This window comes from Sander vitreus, chromosome 4 (genome assembly GCF_031162955.1).
Source record: "Sander vitreus isolate 19-12246 chromosome 4, sanVit1, whole genome shotgun sequence".
Classification (NCBI taxonomy): Eukaryota; Metazoa; Chordata; class Actinopteri; order Perciformes; family Percidae; genus Sander; species Sander vitreus.
In genome coordinates this window covers 7,233,401-7,251,135 of record NC_135858.1, presented here as the reverse complement: position 1 = coordinate 7,251,135, position 17,735 = coordinate 7,233,401, and the positions used below count along the sequence as shown (strand labels likewise).

The following is a 17,735-nucleotide window of genomic DNA, read 5'->3' as shown; positions in this document are numbered from 1 at the left end:
GTCACTGTGAAGTCAACATCACAGACCTTCTCTGCCTCATTTACAGCTGAAGGACTAATCGGACCATCCATCATCTCTGCAAAACAGACGGACAGAGAGAGAGGGGGAGGGGAGGGATAGACATAAGGGAATAGACATTTAGGTGGAATGCACGAGGGAAACATTGGAACAAATGTGAATGGTGTCCTGCATTAAATGTTGCTATCGGTGGTGATTTGGTACAGGTGGCACACAGATGGGGCCCCTCCTGGGACCTGAGCTTGTTAATGAATCACAGAGAGGAGGGGTGAAGCGGGCTGATATCATGAACCAGACAGATCCCTCTGGCAGTGCAAAATCGAGGTACCCAGCATGCCATTCTTCATTATGGCGAGGTGCCCTTTGGGCCGTTGGTCCTGCGGATTAACCCAAACCTGGCAGCCTTTCACCGTGCCACGTGTCAGACTGAGCAAACACTGGAAATGAATTGTTATTTTCTCTCAGTGTGGCTGAAAGATAACAATCAGGCCCAATGAGGGCCCCCATCGAGACTTATTATAAGCTCTAATTAATGGTACTGAGTGTGTTTCGTGATTCCTGTAAGTATACAGTATTTAAAACGTTAAAGTCAAGTCTGTTTTTATCAGGGATTAGTTTGAGAATTGAAGCTGAGTGGTATACAAAGTGTTGACTGGTCACAGTTGAAGAGTAAAGGTCATGCTTAAGTGGGTGAGAATGCATTTCAAGATTAGCGGGTTTAGTTAAGGTCTACAAGTGTAATACTGTGCTTTACTACTTAACTGTTATTCCCTATCCTTTTTTTTTGCAGACAATTGGTGGCTGGTTGAATGTACAAAGCAGGAAATCTTTCAGAGAGGATTACATTTTGGGTTTAAATGCAGGTGTTTCTTTCTAATTTCTTGTACTTGAATTGTGCATTGCCTGGGAGTGTGATGCAACATTTATAATTGTTTGTTTATAAATAACATTTCTTAAATTTTGCAGTAAGAAAGTAGGAAGTTAAGGAGTGGAGGAGTGAGCCTCCCGGACGTATCCTGAAATATTGTTGCTATATGGGGATTTCTCACCCTAGGGAAGAGAAAAGGCCTCCTAAACACTGATAATGAATTTGAAAATTCAAGTAACCTTGAAAAAGGGATTTTTGTCCCAGTCTGGCTCATGTATTTAAATATCAGATTTTAGTATGCTTGTGATATCTGTTTGTGTATCTGTTGACATTGTTCTGGTGCATTCTTCCCACATTAATTGAACACACATGATGAGGCTGAAGGAGGGGAGACTGCTGGTAAGGCCTTAGTCAGTCCTGTCACGCGTGTCCTTTTTACCAGCCCAGTGTGTGTGTGTGTGTGTGTGTGTGTGTGTGCAATAACACACTATTGGCATTCTTCATTTGTAAATAATTGAATCAGGCTATTTTAGTTTGCTCAGAGCACAGCTGTAATTTGCAGCCGATCTGCTCTTAAAGACCGGTAATTATGGCTTTTAGAGTATCCCAAAAAACAACTCAAATGGCTTCAACTCATGACAGCTGTGCATCTGGGCCTTTAAATACACACACATACAGGCACCTAATGTGTGGCTGTTAATTGAACTGGTATGTTCCAACTGAAGTGAATTTTAATACACGGGTACGACACACAAGTAGCCCACTTAGTATGTTTATGAATTAATGCAGGTTTTTTTTGTCCTATTAATAATAATGATTTTTTTTTTTTTTTTACTATTAGACCTTAATACACAATATATATGATACAGGCCACACAACTTCAAAAATAGCAAGAATATGCTTTTTATTTTTTTAATTTTTCACTTCATCACCTGATTTGGTTGTTGTGTATCCAGTGCAGACGCATACCTCAGAGTTAAGGCCTACAGAGTAGACATTGTCTGGAGAACAGACAGCCATCCTTTCATTAACAAACCAGAGTGCAGTCAATGTGAATTAATGGACGATTAGTGCGAGACGTGAAAACTAGACAATAACAAGCTTCCTCAGCAGTATGGCCACATGAGAACTTTGTTTCATACAAGTTATGAGACTGGAGCCAATTTGCACCTTAAACACTAATGAGAATCACCTTAGTTTTACTTGACAGGATCCTGAATTATTGTTTCAGTCACAGACAGCTGCTTTTCCAACTGAAAATAAAAATAATCAAAAACCAAATTAAAATGAACCTCCAGTAAATAACACTGAACTGTGTTTCCATGCAACACTTTATTCTCTTCAAAACGCTGCATTCATTCTCTGATTAGGAAGAGCTCCTGCTGTTAAACTCCAGTGGTAATCTCAGTAGTTACTTTATGTGTAATAAACACCTGTGATTTGAATGCACAGGTTTAGAAATTTAGGCAGCCCCCCTTATGTTTAATAAAAAAGTTTATATTAACCTTTTATTACGCAATTGTCCACTGTAAATAGGTTTTGACTGGAATGTTGTAAAAAGAAGAATTAAGAGTGGAGAAAGCAATAGCAGGAATAAGGCTGATATTTGAACTCATTCCACAATATGTAGTCCAAGACGTTAAATATCCTGAGTGCTATGCCATTTTCTAAACATGATCATTGTACTTGATGATTAATATAAAACAGGCTCTGGAAAATGTTGTTCAGGTAAAGGACTTCAAACTGATAATATCGATAGCGTTTTACAATTTTCATAAGTCAGACTAAGCGTCACACTTATCAAATGGTCGATTATGGCATGTTGGAGAGAACCACATATCTTATTCCTTTGGGATTGGACAGAAAAACAGCATTGTATCATTGACGGCCACACGATCAGAAAACAATAAAACCTTCTCTTCCTGAAGACAACTTCAACAATATCACCAGACTGGAAATACTTTGTGCATTGAATTAATCCTGAAGGCACCTAACCACTCATGGATCTAATTTACTGGCAGTCACAGCATGGTCGACAATACGACTATCACAACTGGAAGCATCCAAGCAACTCAAGGATTATCTCCCCACCATCCGCTACCTTGAATATGGCACGGCCCGGGAAGCATATGGCTGCAATCTGTGGCACCCCTCACCGTACGGCCTTCATTTGCTTTTAATTAAACACATGGAGACACCCCACGCTTGGGTAAAGGCCTGGCAAGGGAGTAATGAAGAAACAGACTAATAGGGGCTAAGATAATGACGATGTAAGGAAAGCTTGTGTCAAGGACAATAATATCCATAATACTAAAGACAGAAGTTTGCGTGTGTTTTATTGTATGTCTCATTACACTTCGAGACACTGATTGCTGCAATACTCATCCAAACTCGCAGCTGATGTGAGTAACAGTCTGCAGCTGTAGTTTGAAGACTTGCTAAAAGCAAGGGAAACTCCACATTTACAGACCAGGCCATCAGCAGACATAATGTATCTCATGTGTTTGTGCAGCTGGTTAAGTCGTATCATGGCTGACTAAATGAGGACTCTTTTCCTCCCCGTCTGGGAGTTATCCGATTGTCCCAGAGTAAACATGAAAACTGGAGCACACGCCCTGGAAGTTGAGGTTAGGTGAAGTAAATGCATTAATGTGCCAATCATGTCAACAGCATTAGTGCTTGAACACCTCTAATCATGAGGTTAGAGTTCACACTCCTTTTTCCAAACATATATATGTATGTGTGTGGATTATGGGGGCTAGCGGCAGTAATCCCTGGACCACATGGACGTCAGAGGCAATCCAATTTACGCTATGACACTGCTTAACTCATACAGATACAACCTGCTAGACTGTATATGTCAATATTTAAACAGGAGAGGTTGGCTTGTTAAGGATTTCACTTGTTTCTTACAAGTAGACAAGACTGTGAGGCTGCAGCCCCGCTAGTTAATAACTGAGGCTGTAATTGGGAACAGCGGTGACTTGAGCAAACTGTTAATGCCAGCATGGCATACTTAACCCTTATATGTGATCCTGCGATCTTGTAATATCGCAAGAATCCAGCTGCCGTGCAAGGTAATGGCATGCTCACAACTGCAATGCTAACATGCTGATGATTAGCAGGTATAACGTTTACGATGTTCAATATTTCATTTTAGCATGTTAGCATGCCAGCTTGCACTAAAAAGTAAATCTGAGGCACATGGGAATATCATTAGTTTTGAAGGGATTTGATCATTACCCAAAAGTATTGGACAAATACAAAATTTGACACGATGATGACGCTGCATTAAAAAGGAAGAGGCTCACCAAAGTTATTACAATTCATCCTGTGGGAATCATGAATGTCCATCCAATAGTTGAGATTTTTCAGCTTGGACCCACAGACCGGCACTGCCATCCCTCGAGCCACGCCGCTAGCATTCCTTACATACTTACACAAAGCATCACCAGGTTTCAATAACTAATTCCCTAGACCTTTGTCAGCAGTTTCCAACTTGTATAGGCTGATGCAATAAACCAGAACTTCAGGGGCATCTGTTTCTAGGACAATGGAGCTCTGTGTATTCAAATGTGACAGCACCCATTACCGTGGAAGTATAACAACCTAGTGGAGGGTGACTCTCCTAATCAACCACCACACCACATTGTCATTCATTTATGCATTAACAGATGGAGAAGGTGACTGTTATGCACTCTTGTGAACACCAGACAAGTGTTGTCATTCTCTGGAGAGAAACACCAGCTGCCAATCAAAACACTCAGTGAAGTTCTCCTTTATTCCAAATGCAGGACCAGGTCAGCCACATAAAACATGCATAAGTTGTGTTTGTCATTTTCTATCTCTACATTATAGATATTTAATACATAAATGATTCTATCCATACAAAATATAAAAATATGTGAGGCCTCATTTACAACCATATTTACATGGACTTCCTTAATTTAAGTGAAATTATTAATTCATTTATCTATGTACATACTATGAACTAAAATACAATAGTACAGTATATTCTATATCTAAATCACATTGCATGAAAAAGCTAAACTGTACCAAACCGACTACCTCGCACACTTGTTTGCTGCGTGGAAATGAAGTTATGATAAAAAGAAATAAAAAATTGCACATCAGCTTTTAAAAATGTTGTGACTTGATAGAACTGCACATATAACTGTTAGCCTTAATACTCAGGAGATATTCCAAAACATTAACATGAACAAACATGCAAGCACTGCTGCTTTTCACTGTTTACGAACTGTAATTCATCACTGATGTTCAATTACATCATATTCAACACTCAACAACACTGAATAAATGGACTGTGAGTTTTATTTATTTTACGTTCCATATGGAAGATGTTAGTGTACACAAGCTGGAAAAAAAGAGTAATTTCCTTTACCAGATGACAGGATGTTAGGAGATAATGCAGTTCTTGCTTTTTCTGCGTTTGCGGGTGTGTAACTGCCCACTGCGGTTGGGTCCTCCGATTCCTGTGTTGTTGTACTTATGGACGAGCTCCTGGTTGCTGAGGTAGCGCAGCTGGATGGGTCTGGGGATTGGCTCACCCAAGAAGTAACCTTCATCCTCTGATTCGGAGGATGAAGAGCAGGTGGAGCACCAGCCATCGTCGTCGTAATCATCCCAAGAGTATTGGTTCAAACCAGTGCGCCGGCTGGCCCCAGGGTTCTGGAGAGTCAGGTCTGAAGTGGTTCTGGGACATGGCCTGAAGGGTTGGGGCTGGAATCTTCCCCCTCCTCCTCCTACTCTGAACTGGTCCCTGGTGCTCCTTGGCGGCGGGAAACGGTCGTAATCCTCACAGACACGCAGCTGGGATCTTTCTTGAGGTCTGACTCTTCGCTCTGCTACCAAGTTGAGAGCATTTTCTGAACGAGACCGGCGGGATCTACGGGAGCGGTGGTGGTGGTGCCGGCGCCTCTGAGGAGTCTCCTCCGGAGCATTTATCCGGATACTGGCTCCCCTTCCACCTCCGCCTCCACCCACCCTGCGCTCACTAATGGGTGGCAGGCGGGCAGCGTTGGCGCTGCTCACCAAACTTACCCTATCCTCTTCTTGGAATGTGAAGCCAGGCGGTAAATGAGTCATACCCATACCCACACCCACACCCATGCCAGGGGGGTCGCAGTACTGCATCTGGTACTGGGAGGACCTGTGAGGATCCATTTCCATGTAGGGCTGACTGGCGGTGAGGCTGTGAATAGACTCTGAGCTACGAAACTGCACTGAGGAGTTGAGGGTGCCCATGTTACTTTTCTCTGACACGTTCATTCCAGAGTCTTTGCTCAGGTCCGGCATCGAGAAACGAGAAAGGTGCTCCTGACGCTTTCCTCCTCCATCTGCTGAGTTGCCTGTAGGGAAAAAGAGTTGAATTTGGTGTCATCTTTGCGGTTTATTCAATGTCATCCCATTAAATTGAAGCAGTACTTTTATCAAGCTGACGTAAAGTAAAGCAAAGTAAACACAAGTTGTGATGTATACTTCTAACAATACAAGCACTATTGTATAACAAAAACACACAACTTCCCTTGGTCATGCTAACATGGTGCCAAACCAGCAACACTACCATATTCACCTGTTGCATTGGACAGGGCCAGGGACTCCATGGATCCTCTTGGGGTCTGCTCCAGGGGAGTCAGTTGCTCTGTGAAGTTAAGTGCATTGATGGGGTTCCTGCTTCTTGCCACCTGGGTTGCTGATGGAGGCCCTGCCTCTCTGTCCCTGTCCCTCTGAAAGCCGTGCAAACTGATGGAGCGCTTGTCAGAGGAGAAGCCGTTGTGGTACTGAGAACAATGGGACACCTCTGTGAAGCTCTTTTGGGTCCGCAGTTTAGGTGGATAGTACTCCTCTGGAGCTGGCTGTTGGGACCACATCTCATTCAGAGAGTGGCCCTTCATGGCTGAGATGGGTGGTCTCTTTAAACCTCCGTTCTCCTTGATCCTGTGATCTTGCTGTTTATTATTCTGTCCAGAGCAGGTGGGGTTATAGGCCGTCCTGACATTGCACTGGCTAAGAAGCTGGAGAGGGGTGGGGTTGGCAGTTGGATCTGATTGGGATTCATAATTATAGCCATCACCTGCTTGCTCTTGGCTCTGCCAGGTAGGTGGCTCACGTGTCAAACTGGGTGTTTGGCTGGATAGACTCAGAAGATCCATTTGTAAAGAAAGTGGGTCCACCTCCCCTGAAAATCTTTCAGTCTGAACTCCACCCCCTCCTCCTCCACTCTTCCCTGCCTTGGAGCTGCGTCTGGACTCTCTGGTGGAGCGAGCGCTTTGGAAGGCCGAATCAGAGGAGTCAGAGCCATTGGGCTCCTCCCCCAGACTGCAGGAGCGTGAGCAGAAGATTTGGCCCTGCTTGGGCAGGAAAGGCCGACCCAGCAGAGAGCGTTTACAGCGGGCGCAGCAAAAGCAGCCCTCTGTGGCGTGCCAGTGCTGCCCATCATACGTCATCTGGCCTTGGTCTATGCCTGCAGAAAAGATACACATGAATTTATATAAAAATAAGATTATGGATGCACAATTAAATACAAAGCACCATGTCTTTATCAAAGAGCTGAAATAAAAAATCGTTTATTTAAAATGCTGTTTTATGTGAAAATAGCGGCATATTACAAGTTGCTTGTTGAGTGAGAAAATAAAACTGGAGGCTGTAACGTAACTGCGCCTGGGGAAAACTCATTATTGGTGCTTTCCCAGCATTGTATAAACACAGATTTTGAGTAGGATTGCAGTTGTTGCAGGGGGAAAGAAAACCAGCTATTTGCTAATGGCTGCCATCTGGTTCAAGCTTGTTTTCTGGTGGTTTCAATTTATAATCAGTTGTGCTTTTTAGCCAAATACCTTTCTATATCCTGTCTAACAAATAATTACAGAGCAGATTTGTTGAGAGGTATGTGCCAAAATCACACCTGGGCATCCTGTCTGGACCCACACACCCCCACAGAGTTTTAACAGGAGGTGGCATGGGGCCAAGACGTACTAATATAAAGGTTTCCCGCTGAAAAATACCCCAGTTTCTCCTCCCAGTGGGTTTGCCTCTAACACCACAGGTTGTGAGATGTTTAAATTTGTATTTAACTGACGCTTGGTGCATGTGTCTGTAAAAAAACAGATCCTGAGGGTGAAAAGTCATTTGACAGTCATGCCTTTGCCCCAGGTTGGTTTCATGCTGCATAATGATATATACATGTTTCTCTGTGTTTCTCTGTTATGTGCCCATGCCTAAAATGCCTGACCGTGACATCATTCAATGACTAACTGCTAAAAACCAGGACACATCGTCCTACTGTAGCTCGTTTCCCCTCTGTGTTACTCTATGCAAAAGAATGAGGTCTCTCCTCCTTAAAGAAAAACTGCAACCCAATAACCTTTCACTTTTTTCCCATGTATCCATGTATTTAGCATTATATTTTTGTTTCTGTAAGTGTCCCTTTTGACCTATTGGAGATTAATGCAGTTTCATATTAAAAGTGATAGATGCTGGCAGCATACCAATATGTTCACCGCAGGAGTCGCAGTACTCTGCGTAGAGGGACTCGAAGCAGGAGCAGCAGTAGGGCCGCCCCTCCTTCATGATGTAGCGCTGGCCCCCCAGCACAGTATCGCACTCGAAACAGCAGAAGTGCTTCATGTGCCAGTGACGCCCCTCTGCCTCAGTGCACTCATCCGCAAGGATGATCTAAGAAAGGACAGATAAGAAACAGTATCGTTTATCACAGGTCTTCAGAGGTAGAACCTCAGTAGGGTTATTACTGCCCGCTGAATGACAGGACAAAGGCTCGGCCTTTCTGCCCCTCCATACGCACCGTTTACTCCTCTGCAGCTTAGTAATCTTAGATCCTCCTCTTTGTCACCGACTTGTGTAGGAGGCTAATGTGTGTGGGGACTTGGTGAAATCTAGATGGTGCATTTACTTTTAATTACGCTGCTGTTAAAACACCGGGGTGCTTTTTAAGTACTCGTCCCCATTTGCAGAGAGTGTAACTCAGTGCTAATGGTTGGGAGATCAGGATATTGAGAGCCGACCCCATTAGACCAGAAAAACCCTTGCATGTGTTAAACTGTGACAGTGTGTATGGAAGCCTGTGAACATCATATAACAGCAGTTTGATGTTATAGTCATGCATTTTTGAATAATTTGTGCCTGTAAAAATTTAATAAAAAGCTCTACCGACACCGTCCCACATTACAGACACGGTATGATCAAGTAAGTGATGTGTGTCTGTGAACACATGATCGTCCATGTGCAGGCATGTGTGTGTGTTTGCATGTAAATGGTGTCTACCTCATCGCAGGCGGTGCAGCGTGGCTTCAGCCTCTCGGCGTGGTGCCGGCCGCAGTAGATCTTCCCGTCCTGGTAGAAGTAGATGAGGTCCACCAGAAGCTCGTTGCACATGCTGCACACAAAGCAGGCTGGATGCCAACACACACTGTGACCTGCCCGTGATGCAAATACAGCAATGTCTCCGCCATTTATCTGGCCTCCGCACTAAAAAGAGGTGGAGGAAGAGGAAGGAGAGTTTTTGAGTTAATGGTTGCAGCCACGTAGCTTTTGTCGGTACTCGTCACTACTTAGATCTGCTTTTTTTCTCCAGTACCAGTGGCCAAGTGGTGGACTTGCTCATGCTCCCTAGGTTTCCTGTCTGCCTATTACACTGTTAGGGCCCTATCTTGCACCCGCAGTGCAAAGCCCGACGCAAGTGTCGTTGCTAGTGTAAGACCGACGCAGTTGTCAATTTCTCCGTCCTGTGCCCACGTCGTTTAAATAGCAAATGCACCTGCGCCCATCTTTGCGCCCATGGGCGTGCTGGTCTTACAAGGAGGTGTGTTCAGGTGAATTCTTGGCGTATTGCTATCTTGAGGCAGCAGGAAGTGACCATTGACCAACAAAAACCTGGTCTAAAGTCAATAACGCAGCATTTCATTGTTATTTTAACAGCAAATTAGTACAATGCGCCTAGGCTAATGCACAGCGCGCACACACTATGCTTGTTACACACACACACACACACACACACACACACAGAAGCGCAGCAGCACACAAACATGCAAAAGATTAAAAATAAAAATATTACGGTTCAAATCCGCCATCATAATAGCAATGCGCCAAGGTACAAACGTGCCTGGCTTTTAAAGGGAATGGAAGATGACACTTTGATTGGTTTATTGCATGTTAGGCCCAAAATACACCTATAAATTAATGAAGACACTAAGTACAACCCTTTTGAAGCATGCGCCTGTCGCACGGACCCTTTTTTCCGCCGTCAAACTAGCAAAAGTGGATTTGGACATGCTCTAAATGCACCTGCGCCATGCGCTTCACGCCGTGCGCTTAGATCGTTAAAATAGGGTCCTAAATGTAGCCCAAAACACCAATATTCTTTAAAAAGGCTTGTGGAATTTCTATTCTTTCTTTGTTATTAACATTTCCTTATGACAGTGACTGAGAACCTAAGTCAGTCCCCTCCAGGATTTCGCGGCCTTTTTTTCCGATTGTTGCGGCCCAAAATGCCTGATTTTGCGGGAGCTTTTGTAAAGAATTGCGATTGCGATAAAAGTTGCGATGTCTTTTCCTATTAACCTTACCAAAAAAGTATTAAAATGGCTGGTGTATTTAAGACAAAAAAATAATAATTCATTGAATGAATCAAATTTGAACATATGTGTCAGTGGCTTGTTGATCTTTACATTGTTAATTTCCTATCCTGGGACACACAGTTATACGGTTTAATAAAGTACTTATTGGACTTTAACTTATCATTGCACTTACAATAACGAGCGTAGCTGTCCTCAATTTAGGTCATCCTGTACGTCTCATCTCCGGTTTTTCCTGCATCCACCGTGTGGGTGTGTGGGTTTGTGTGTGTGTGTGCGCGCGTCAGTCGCAGGGGGAACTCCAGGAGCCGACAGATTTGAAACAGCAGCAGCTTTCAGCGACTTTAGAGTGAGAAATTGTTACAGCGTATATTGATGTTAAAATGTATACAGGTTGGCAGGACGGTCTGAAATGTTTTGTCTTTCGCTGTACGTTTTATTGGTAAATGTGAGATGTTTGAGTCACGCACGTCTCGTCTTCATATCAGAAAAAAGGAAACGAATTTGGTGACATGCGTGTGTTACATCAACCCATTCTCTATCCCCCTTGGTCAGTTGCTCTCAGAGTCACATACTGATACAAAGTCTGGCACGTGGGACTGCTGTGATTGGTCAAAATTGCGAGTCACACCAAATTCACGGTGATTGATTGAATTTGCGTGAATTGTTGCGATCGCGACATCGCAAATTCCTGGAGGGACTACTAAGTAATCTACAGTAATGGACACTTGTCCAGAGTGACTTTTCTCCCTTGTACAATCATTGTAAAAGAAAAAAAAGCTGTAAAACGATTCATAAATATTTGAGAGTTACAAACCCAAAATAATAATAATAATAATAATTATATTATTATTATTATTATTATTATATAAAAAATATAAAATATGTATTTATAAGTCTTGAAAATCAGTATCAATAAATTATTTTCTTCCATAGCACGTGAGCGAGGGGCCAGCATGAAGTCAGCCAACTCGTCCAGAGAGGATGGGAACCCCTAAAAACACAATTTCCTAAAGCCTGAGGTCATGTCTTCATATTGCTTGTTTTATCCAACAGTCCAAACCCCCAAAGATATTCCATTCACTATCACATAAGACAAAGCACATCTTTACAAATGAAAAGCTGGAACATGGGAATGTTTAAATGACAAATGGATCAATTAATGGTTTCAGCACTACAGCAGATCCCCACTGAAGATGTCCAGTTTTCCAAGAAGTTCAAGAGCCCATTTCATGGGATCTTTAATAAGGTCAGTATTGGTGCTGATACAGATCGGTTGCATCTTGGTCTTTAACACAATTTGGCATGAAAACTTGAGAGCACGAGGGTGTGTTTACATGTGTGACCGGAGAGGACAAGCACACAGACAAAGAGAGGAAGTTAAAATGCTGCTGGAAGACATTGGTGTGGCAATAGGGGAGAAATACAAATTGAGGGATATATGGGAGGATAAAAAGGAGAGCTAGATTGGCGTGGAGGTGTAAAGGTAAAGAAGCCGGAAAGATAAATGAGAGGAAGTGCGCAGGGTAAGGTCGGGTAGGCAAAGTAGATTTAGAGGGGTTGGAAGATGGAGACGGAGCAAGAGTTACAATCAGGTTATCTAACTGGCACATAGGCTACTGCTGCAAGGAGGCCAAAGGGGGGCGGGGAATTCAATCAATACACACTCTCCCAACAATCTGCTCCCTCATGTATGTGTGTGTGTCTGCTGAGTGAATGAGAAACACAAGCTTTAAAGCAGCTATACACCCGAGGCACCAACACAACAGAGAGTAGCTCCGTTTTGAGACATTTTAAGACAAACAAAAACTGTAATTGATAGACAGCTGCTACGGCAGCAGGGAGAATGAGACACAACACACACATGCAACACTTTAAGATCTTCTTAAGAACAGCACTTTGAGGTGAGACTGACAAGGCCACAACGTTGTGATAAAAGCGGGCGACTGTACGTCTCTGCCCTTTATATGTCAACATCAAGCACCTCTCGTACATCATTACAAAGACCTGAAATGCCAGCGGGCTGTTCAATATGTCTGTCACACTATCTAATGCTTTCATTCCATCGGCCTCATGACGCACCTTTGACCTCATTGCGCTTCATTTGCTCTTGTCACGCAACGCAGAAATGAAATTTAGATCAGCTCTTCATATCTCTTGACAGCTGGGGAAACGACACAAAAATGTAGGTTTTGGATATTTCTGTACGATACCTGTTCGCAGATTGCCCCCGTCATCGTCACGGGGAACGGCCGGACGTTGCCGCGGCCCAGGTTCTCCCGTTTTCGCTGGTTACTGAAGAGCTTTAGTTCTCGCTTCTCCTCGTCGTCCAAACCGTTACAATAACGTACCTAGACACACACATCACATCAACATACATTTGTAAAATGGGATATGTTACGCAGACGCATAGAGTTGGTAGGTGGTTGCCTCTGTTTCTTTAAATCAATATAGCACCGTTAAACTAGTCAAACTTTGGTACTATACCAAATTGTTGGTTTATTAATGTAAAAAAAGAAAAAAGGAAGCTACAGACACAGAAACCTCACTTTTTCATTCCTGCCCATTAAGACAGACTATTATTTCCTGCTTTCTGTCTCATCCCTCTTATCTCTGTACTGCCCTGAAGGAGGGGATGGAGGGAGGGATAGATATATGGATGGCTGGAGGGGGTGGGGGAGGGGGTCAGTTTGGACTCTCACCTCATTGTCGTGGGGCGGGAGCTGCTGGAGCAGCTGTTTGATTCTGTATTTCTCTCCTGGGCTGTTCACATAGGGCACCTTGTCCTCGGGCAGGGAGCTGTAGTACTGGTGAACCTGAGCACGAGACAGACAGGAAGAGGATGTGCGTGATGATAAAGAACAACAACATATCTGTTACATGTAAAGTAGCTGACAATCCCAAAATACACTGATCATTTTCATTATCAAATTAACTAACCCTAAATTACTATTTCTGGTTAACGGATTTCATATTTTGTCTATGAAAGGTCACAAAATAAGGAAAAATCCAAGAGCTCCCATACTCTCACTTTTCCAATTGCTTACTTTGTCTGTACAATAGTAAAAACAGCTAAACGGTCAGATACAGTTTATAATAAGACAAAGAAAAGCTACAAATCTTCCTTTAGAGAACCTGGAACCTACACATTTTAAATGACAAATTACACAAAACGGCTAAATTATTATTAAGATGTCTATTTATCACTTCAGCACTAAAAAGGTAAAACTGTGAGGAGACAAAATTAACAGGATCTACAACCGGGAGTGACCACCACACAAACAGAAAATCACTTTGATTTATGGCCCACCCGCGGAGACTTAATGGAACCGCACCTCTCCATCTTTGCACATTGACATGGGAATGTATTGCTGACCTGTCAAATGTGCACACACACTCACGTACACACGGAATTAACACAAACGCATGTAGCAGTATGTGTGTGCATAACAATGTGTGTGACAGTGGGATTAATGCTTATCTGGCCATTCCAAATTGGTTTGGACAATCTTTACATTACAGCTGCAGACAATGAGTGTCATCTCTGTGTTATTTATGGCAGTCTTTTTTTTATGACACTGTAACAGGGGGCCGGGGTATAACAGAGGTCAGGGCAGTCATATATAAATGTGATTGGAGGGGGGTGCAAACCACGAAAGCCACAGGGTTTTAAAGGGAGATTCGAGGACAGAGGTTCAAGAAAGAGGAGTAGGAGAGGTGTGGAGAGGAAAATAAAGACATGATGAAAATTACAGATGGATGAAGAGAGTGAAAGTAGAAGAAGAATCAAGATAATGTTTGATTGAATGTAAGAAACAAAAACAATACAGAAGAACACACAATGAAGACTTGGAATGTAAAGAGAAACAACATGATCGATACCTGCTGACTAGGTCACGCCAATCTTAATGCCTTATCTGTCTTCCCAATGGATCTACTGCCTAGAAGCCATTAGCTTCGTCCTTGGCAATAACACAGTCACTCAAAACACTAAACAGATTAACTTGAATAACGCAGACACCCATCGGTATGTAGACACCAAAAAGAAAATATATTGCTTTTGAAAACTCATATTTTTAAGTTTTTTTGTCCTGATGCTATAGTGCCACAGTGTAAATGCATGTTTGTTGTTGGGATGAATTTACAGCAGGAACCTCTTCTTGTAAGTGTAACCCATTTCCTTCTGCTCTGCCTTTGTTGGCTTCCAACGGTGTTGGCGAGGGACGCCGGATCCGTGTCCAGCAACATGGCTCTGGACGCCAGGCGGATCTCAGGATGGTCCATGAAAGCACTGATAAAACACACAAAGCGCCTATGCTTCCAGATGCACACACACACACACACACACACACACACACACATACTGCTAATGATAAATTATGAAACATGCTTCCAACAATAACAGGGTTACAATCTAGAGGTGAAAGGATTGTTGCCTCGAGGAAAAGATCTAAAGACAGATACGCACACATGCACACTTAGATACACATAATGGACACAGTTGGAGGAGCAGCTTGTGATAATAACTGTAATCGAAAGCAGACCGAACTAAAGACAGGGCAGAATTTCGAACTGTACTGAAAGGAGTGTTTTAAAAAGCTAAAGCAAATGGTAGGACTTCACATCTAGTTGACAAGAGCACACGCTTCACACAGCTGGTTTCTATTGCTGTTAATGGCCAGGCAGCTAGAGGAAAAGACACCACCAGGCACCAGTCCTGACATTTTCTTAACAAGCCACTTCACAGTGGTTAGTGGACACGTAAGATATTATATTGTTGAGAAAACACTGGTAGTTACAGCCAAACATGGTGGGAAAGATGGTGCTTTCATAGTGAAGTGAGCAGATTTAATGACTGTTTTCATTCGCTGTCCTTCTCTTCTAATGTCTTTGCTGAAATGTTCAAGTGCCCACAGCTCAACACTGTAGTCAGCAGCACAGTTGTGGGAGCAAATTTAATGAAGTTTGAAAGTTAAAAAGGCCTGAGATGGGTTAATTAAGCACGAAATATAAGCTATACTCAATATATATGCTCAGTTACATGATATTGTGCTGATATTTAGCAGGTACAATGTTTACCATTGTCACCATCTTGTGCCATGTTCCAAATCACATACTTTTTCTATTTAATTTTAGTACGTACTGCATCTGACCTTACAAGGTACAGTGTGCATACAATTGGGACATACTACTTTGTCATAAGACTGCGCCTTTGACCGTCTTGCTCATAACCGTCAATAAGCAGTCATCAGGCTGTCGTCTGTGCTGCTCAGTCAATGTGACATATCTTACGCTGTGCAGAGGATTGTTGGTCAGAATAGCCAGAAAAGCATGCTGGCTTGCATACTGCAAAATGTGACCGAATGCAGTAGGACATCCTGGAATTTTGGGAATACTGCATTTGACATACTATGTATTGGGACATACTAAATCTGTTTCTGGCATACTAAATAGTATGGTAGTATGTGTATTGGAACGCACCCTCGAGGGTAAAAAACAAAACACAAGCACTTTTGTAATAGTAATTGTACACGTTTGTTCATGATAGTGCAGTCTGAAATGATGAGATCTAGAAACGATCTGACGGAAAACAATACTTATGAAATATAAGGTCTACAGGTGCTACATTAGGGGGTTAAAAAACACAATAGGATGTCACACAAATGGGCCATTTACAGCAAGTGACACTCCCACCGCCGCACAACCCTGTGGCGAATCGCCGGATAGCTTTTCTGGTCTGAATGGGCCCTTAGATTGGTGTTTTAGCATGGCAACATTTGCCAATTAGCAATAAACAACCTCATTGTGGCACTAGAGGATAGGTCAGTGGATCACCCAAGTCAGTGGCCTTCATCCTCTGGGGACCATGAATATCTATTTGTGGTGTAACGGACCATAGTTGATCCGTGGTCTGTACGGATCAACAGTCACGGTTCGGAATGCATGTGAACCGCGGATCAATTGCAAAGTTTAACCATAATAATAGTGTGTGTGAAATGCATTTTTACTGTCGCTGTTACTTAAAGTAAGCTGATAAATCTCTGAAGGGTTGCCGTGAAAAGATACAGGCAACATTTATTTCACTTCACGTAAACTTTTGTCGTTTAACCGCAAATTACTGGGGAACATTTTTAATTTAATAAATCATTTAAATTCCCCCTTTTTTGTGCTGATCTGAAAATGTAACCAATCCGTGACTCAAAACCATGATCCGATCCGAACATGGAGTTTTGTGTACATCATTTATCTCCCATTCACAGCTGCTGGCTGTAATCAGGTAATGGGCTGACATTTGGCATGTTCCTTTAACTTGGATGGGAATCAGTCAGGTCCATTTAAAAACAGGTCAAACTAGCCTCAGGTACCTTTCAGATGGGCTCTTTGTTGTCTGAAAGTTAATCCACATCAGAACCTGGATTACATGAAAAACCTTGAACTGAATTTCTATTCAAATATCCCACATGGGAGCAGTCTGAAAAAGCAGACTTCATGTTTGAATGCAAATTAAAATCAGATCCTGGTAAATGCTGAATTAATTAGAGTGCAGCTCTTGCTACATTATTGTAAAACAAAAAAAAAACAAAAAAAAACAGCAGAGACAGGCCAATGCTGAGCAACATTCTTGGCCTTGGCAAACTGTAACTTGGCAACAGTCAAGAATTGTATTTGAGAAGGATGGAGAGAGGAGAGCAAAAGAAGACAGTGGGAGAGAGAAACCATCTCCAACACACTCAGTAATGACTGCGTTTGGTGATAAAGGTCTGTTTTCCAGAGATTGTTGACAAAAATGCAAACACACACACAGGAGAGTTTAACAGTTCTAACTAGGTGCTGAGTTATCCCTCATAATCCTCAGATATAGCTGACTGAATGCCGCTGTCCTGGTCTGAAATCTCTCGTTACAGAGTGGTGACTTTACACCACTGCTGGCTGAATAGCAGACTTATCACAGCCCCGGCTCCCTACGGGGAAACCTAAACCCACCGTTTAGATCCTGGAGATTAGCTTTGTGTTTACCAACACCTTCTATTCTCACTCTGTCTTTACCTATTGCAGAGGAAGGCCGGGTGTTGAAAAGCCCCACATCAGGCATACTTCCGCTCCTCTGTAGGAGGTCACACAACAAGTTTCCGCAGCTTGAATGCCTTGGACGTAAGGTTGGGAACATTTTAATTGCTATGGCTAAGGACACTCTTCTTCTTGGCTGTTAGAAGTGCTCTTAATTGTCACAATATTTT

At 42.8% G+C, this 17,735-nt stretch overlaps 1 protein-coding gene across 2 annotated transcripts in view; it reads right to left on the bottom strand.

Annotated features, from left to right (window-relative positions):
- Positions 1–4,648: 4,648 nt before the first annotated feature.
- The window catches only part of prickle2b (prickle homolog 2b), a 95,213-nt gene continuing 82,126 nt past the window's right edge, over positions 4,649–17,735 (bottom strand). For both annotated transcript variants that reach the window (XM_078247930.1, XM_078247931.1), the window contains 6 exons: positions 13,200–13,313; positions 12,711–12,848; positions 9,188–9,391; positions 8,395–8,581; positions 6,480–7,370; positions 4,649–6,255 (listed from right to left, as the gene is read on the bottom strand). In XM_078247930.1, coding sequence (XP_078104056.1) covers positions 5,303–6,255; positions 6,480–7,370; positions 8,395–8,581; positions 9,188–9,391; positions 12,711–12,848; positions 13,200–13,313 — 2,487 coding nt within the window. In that variant the 3' untranslated portion in view covers positions 4,649–5,302. The remainder of the gene's footprint in view (positions 6,256–6,479; positions 7,371–8,394; positions 8,582–9,187; positions 9,392–12,710; positions 12,849–13,199; positions 13,314–17,735) is intronic.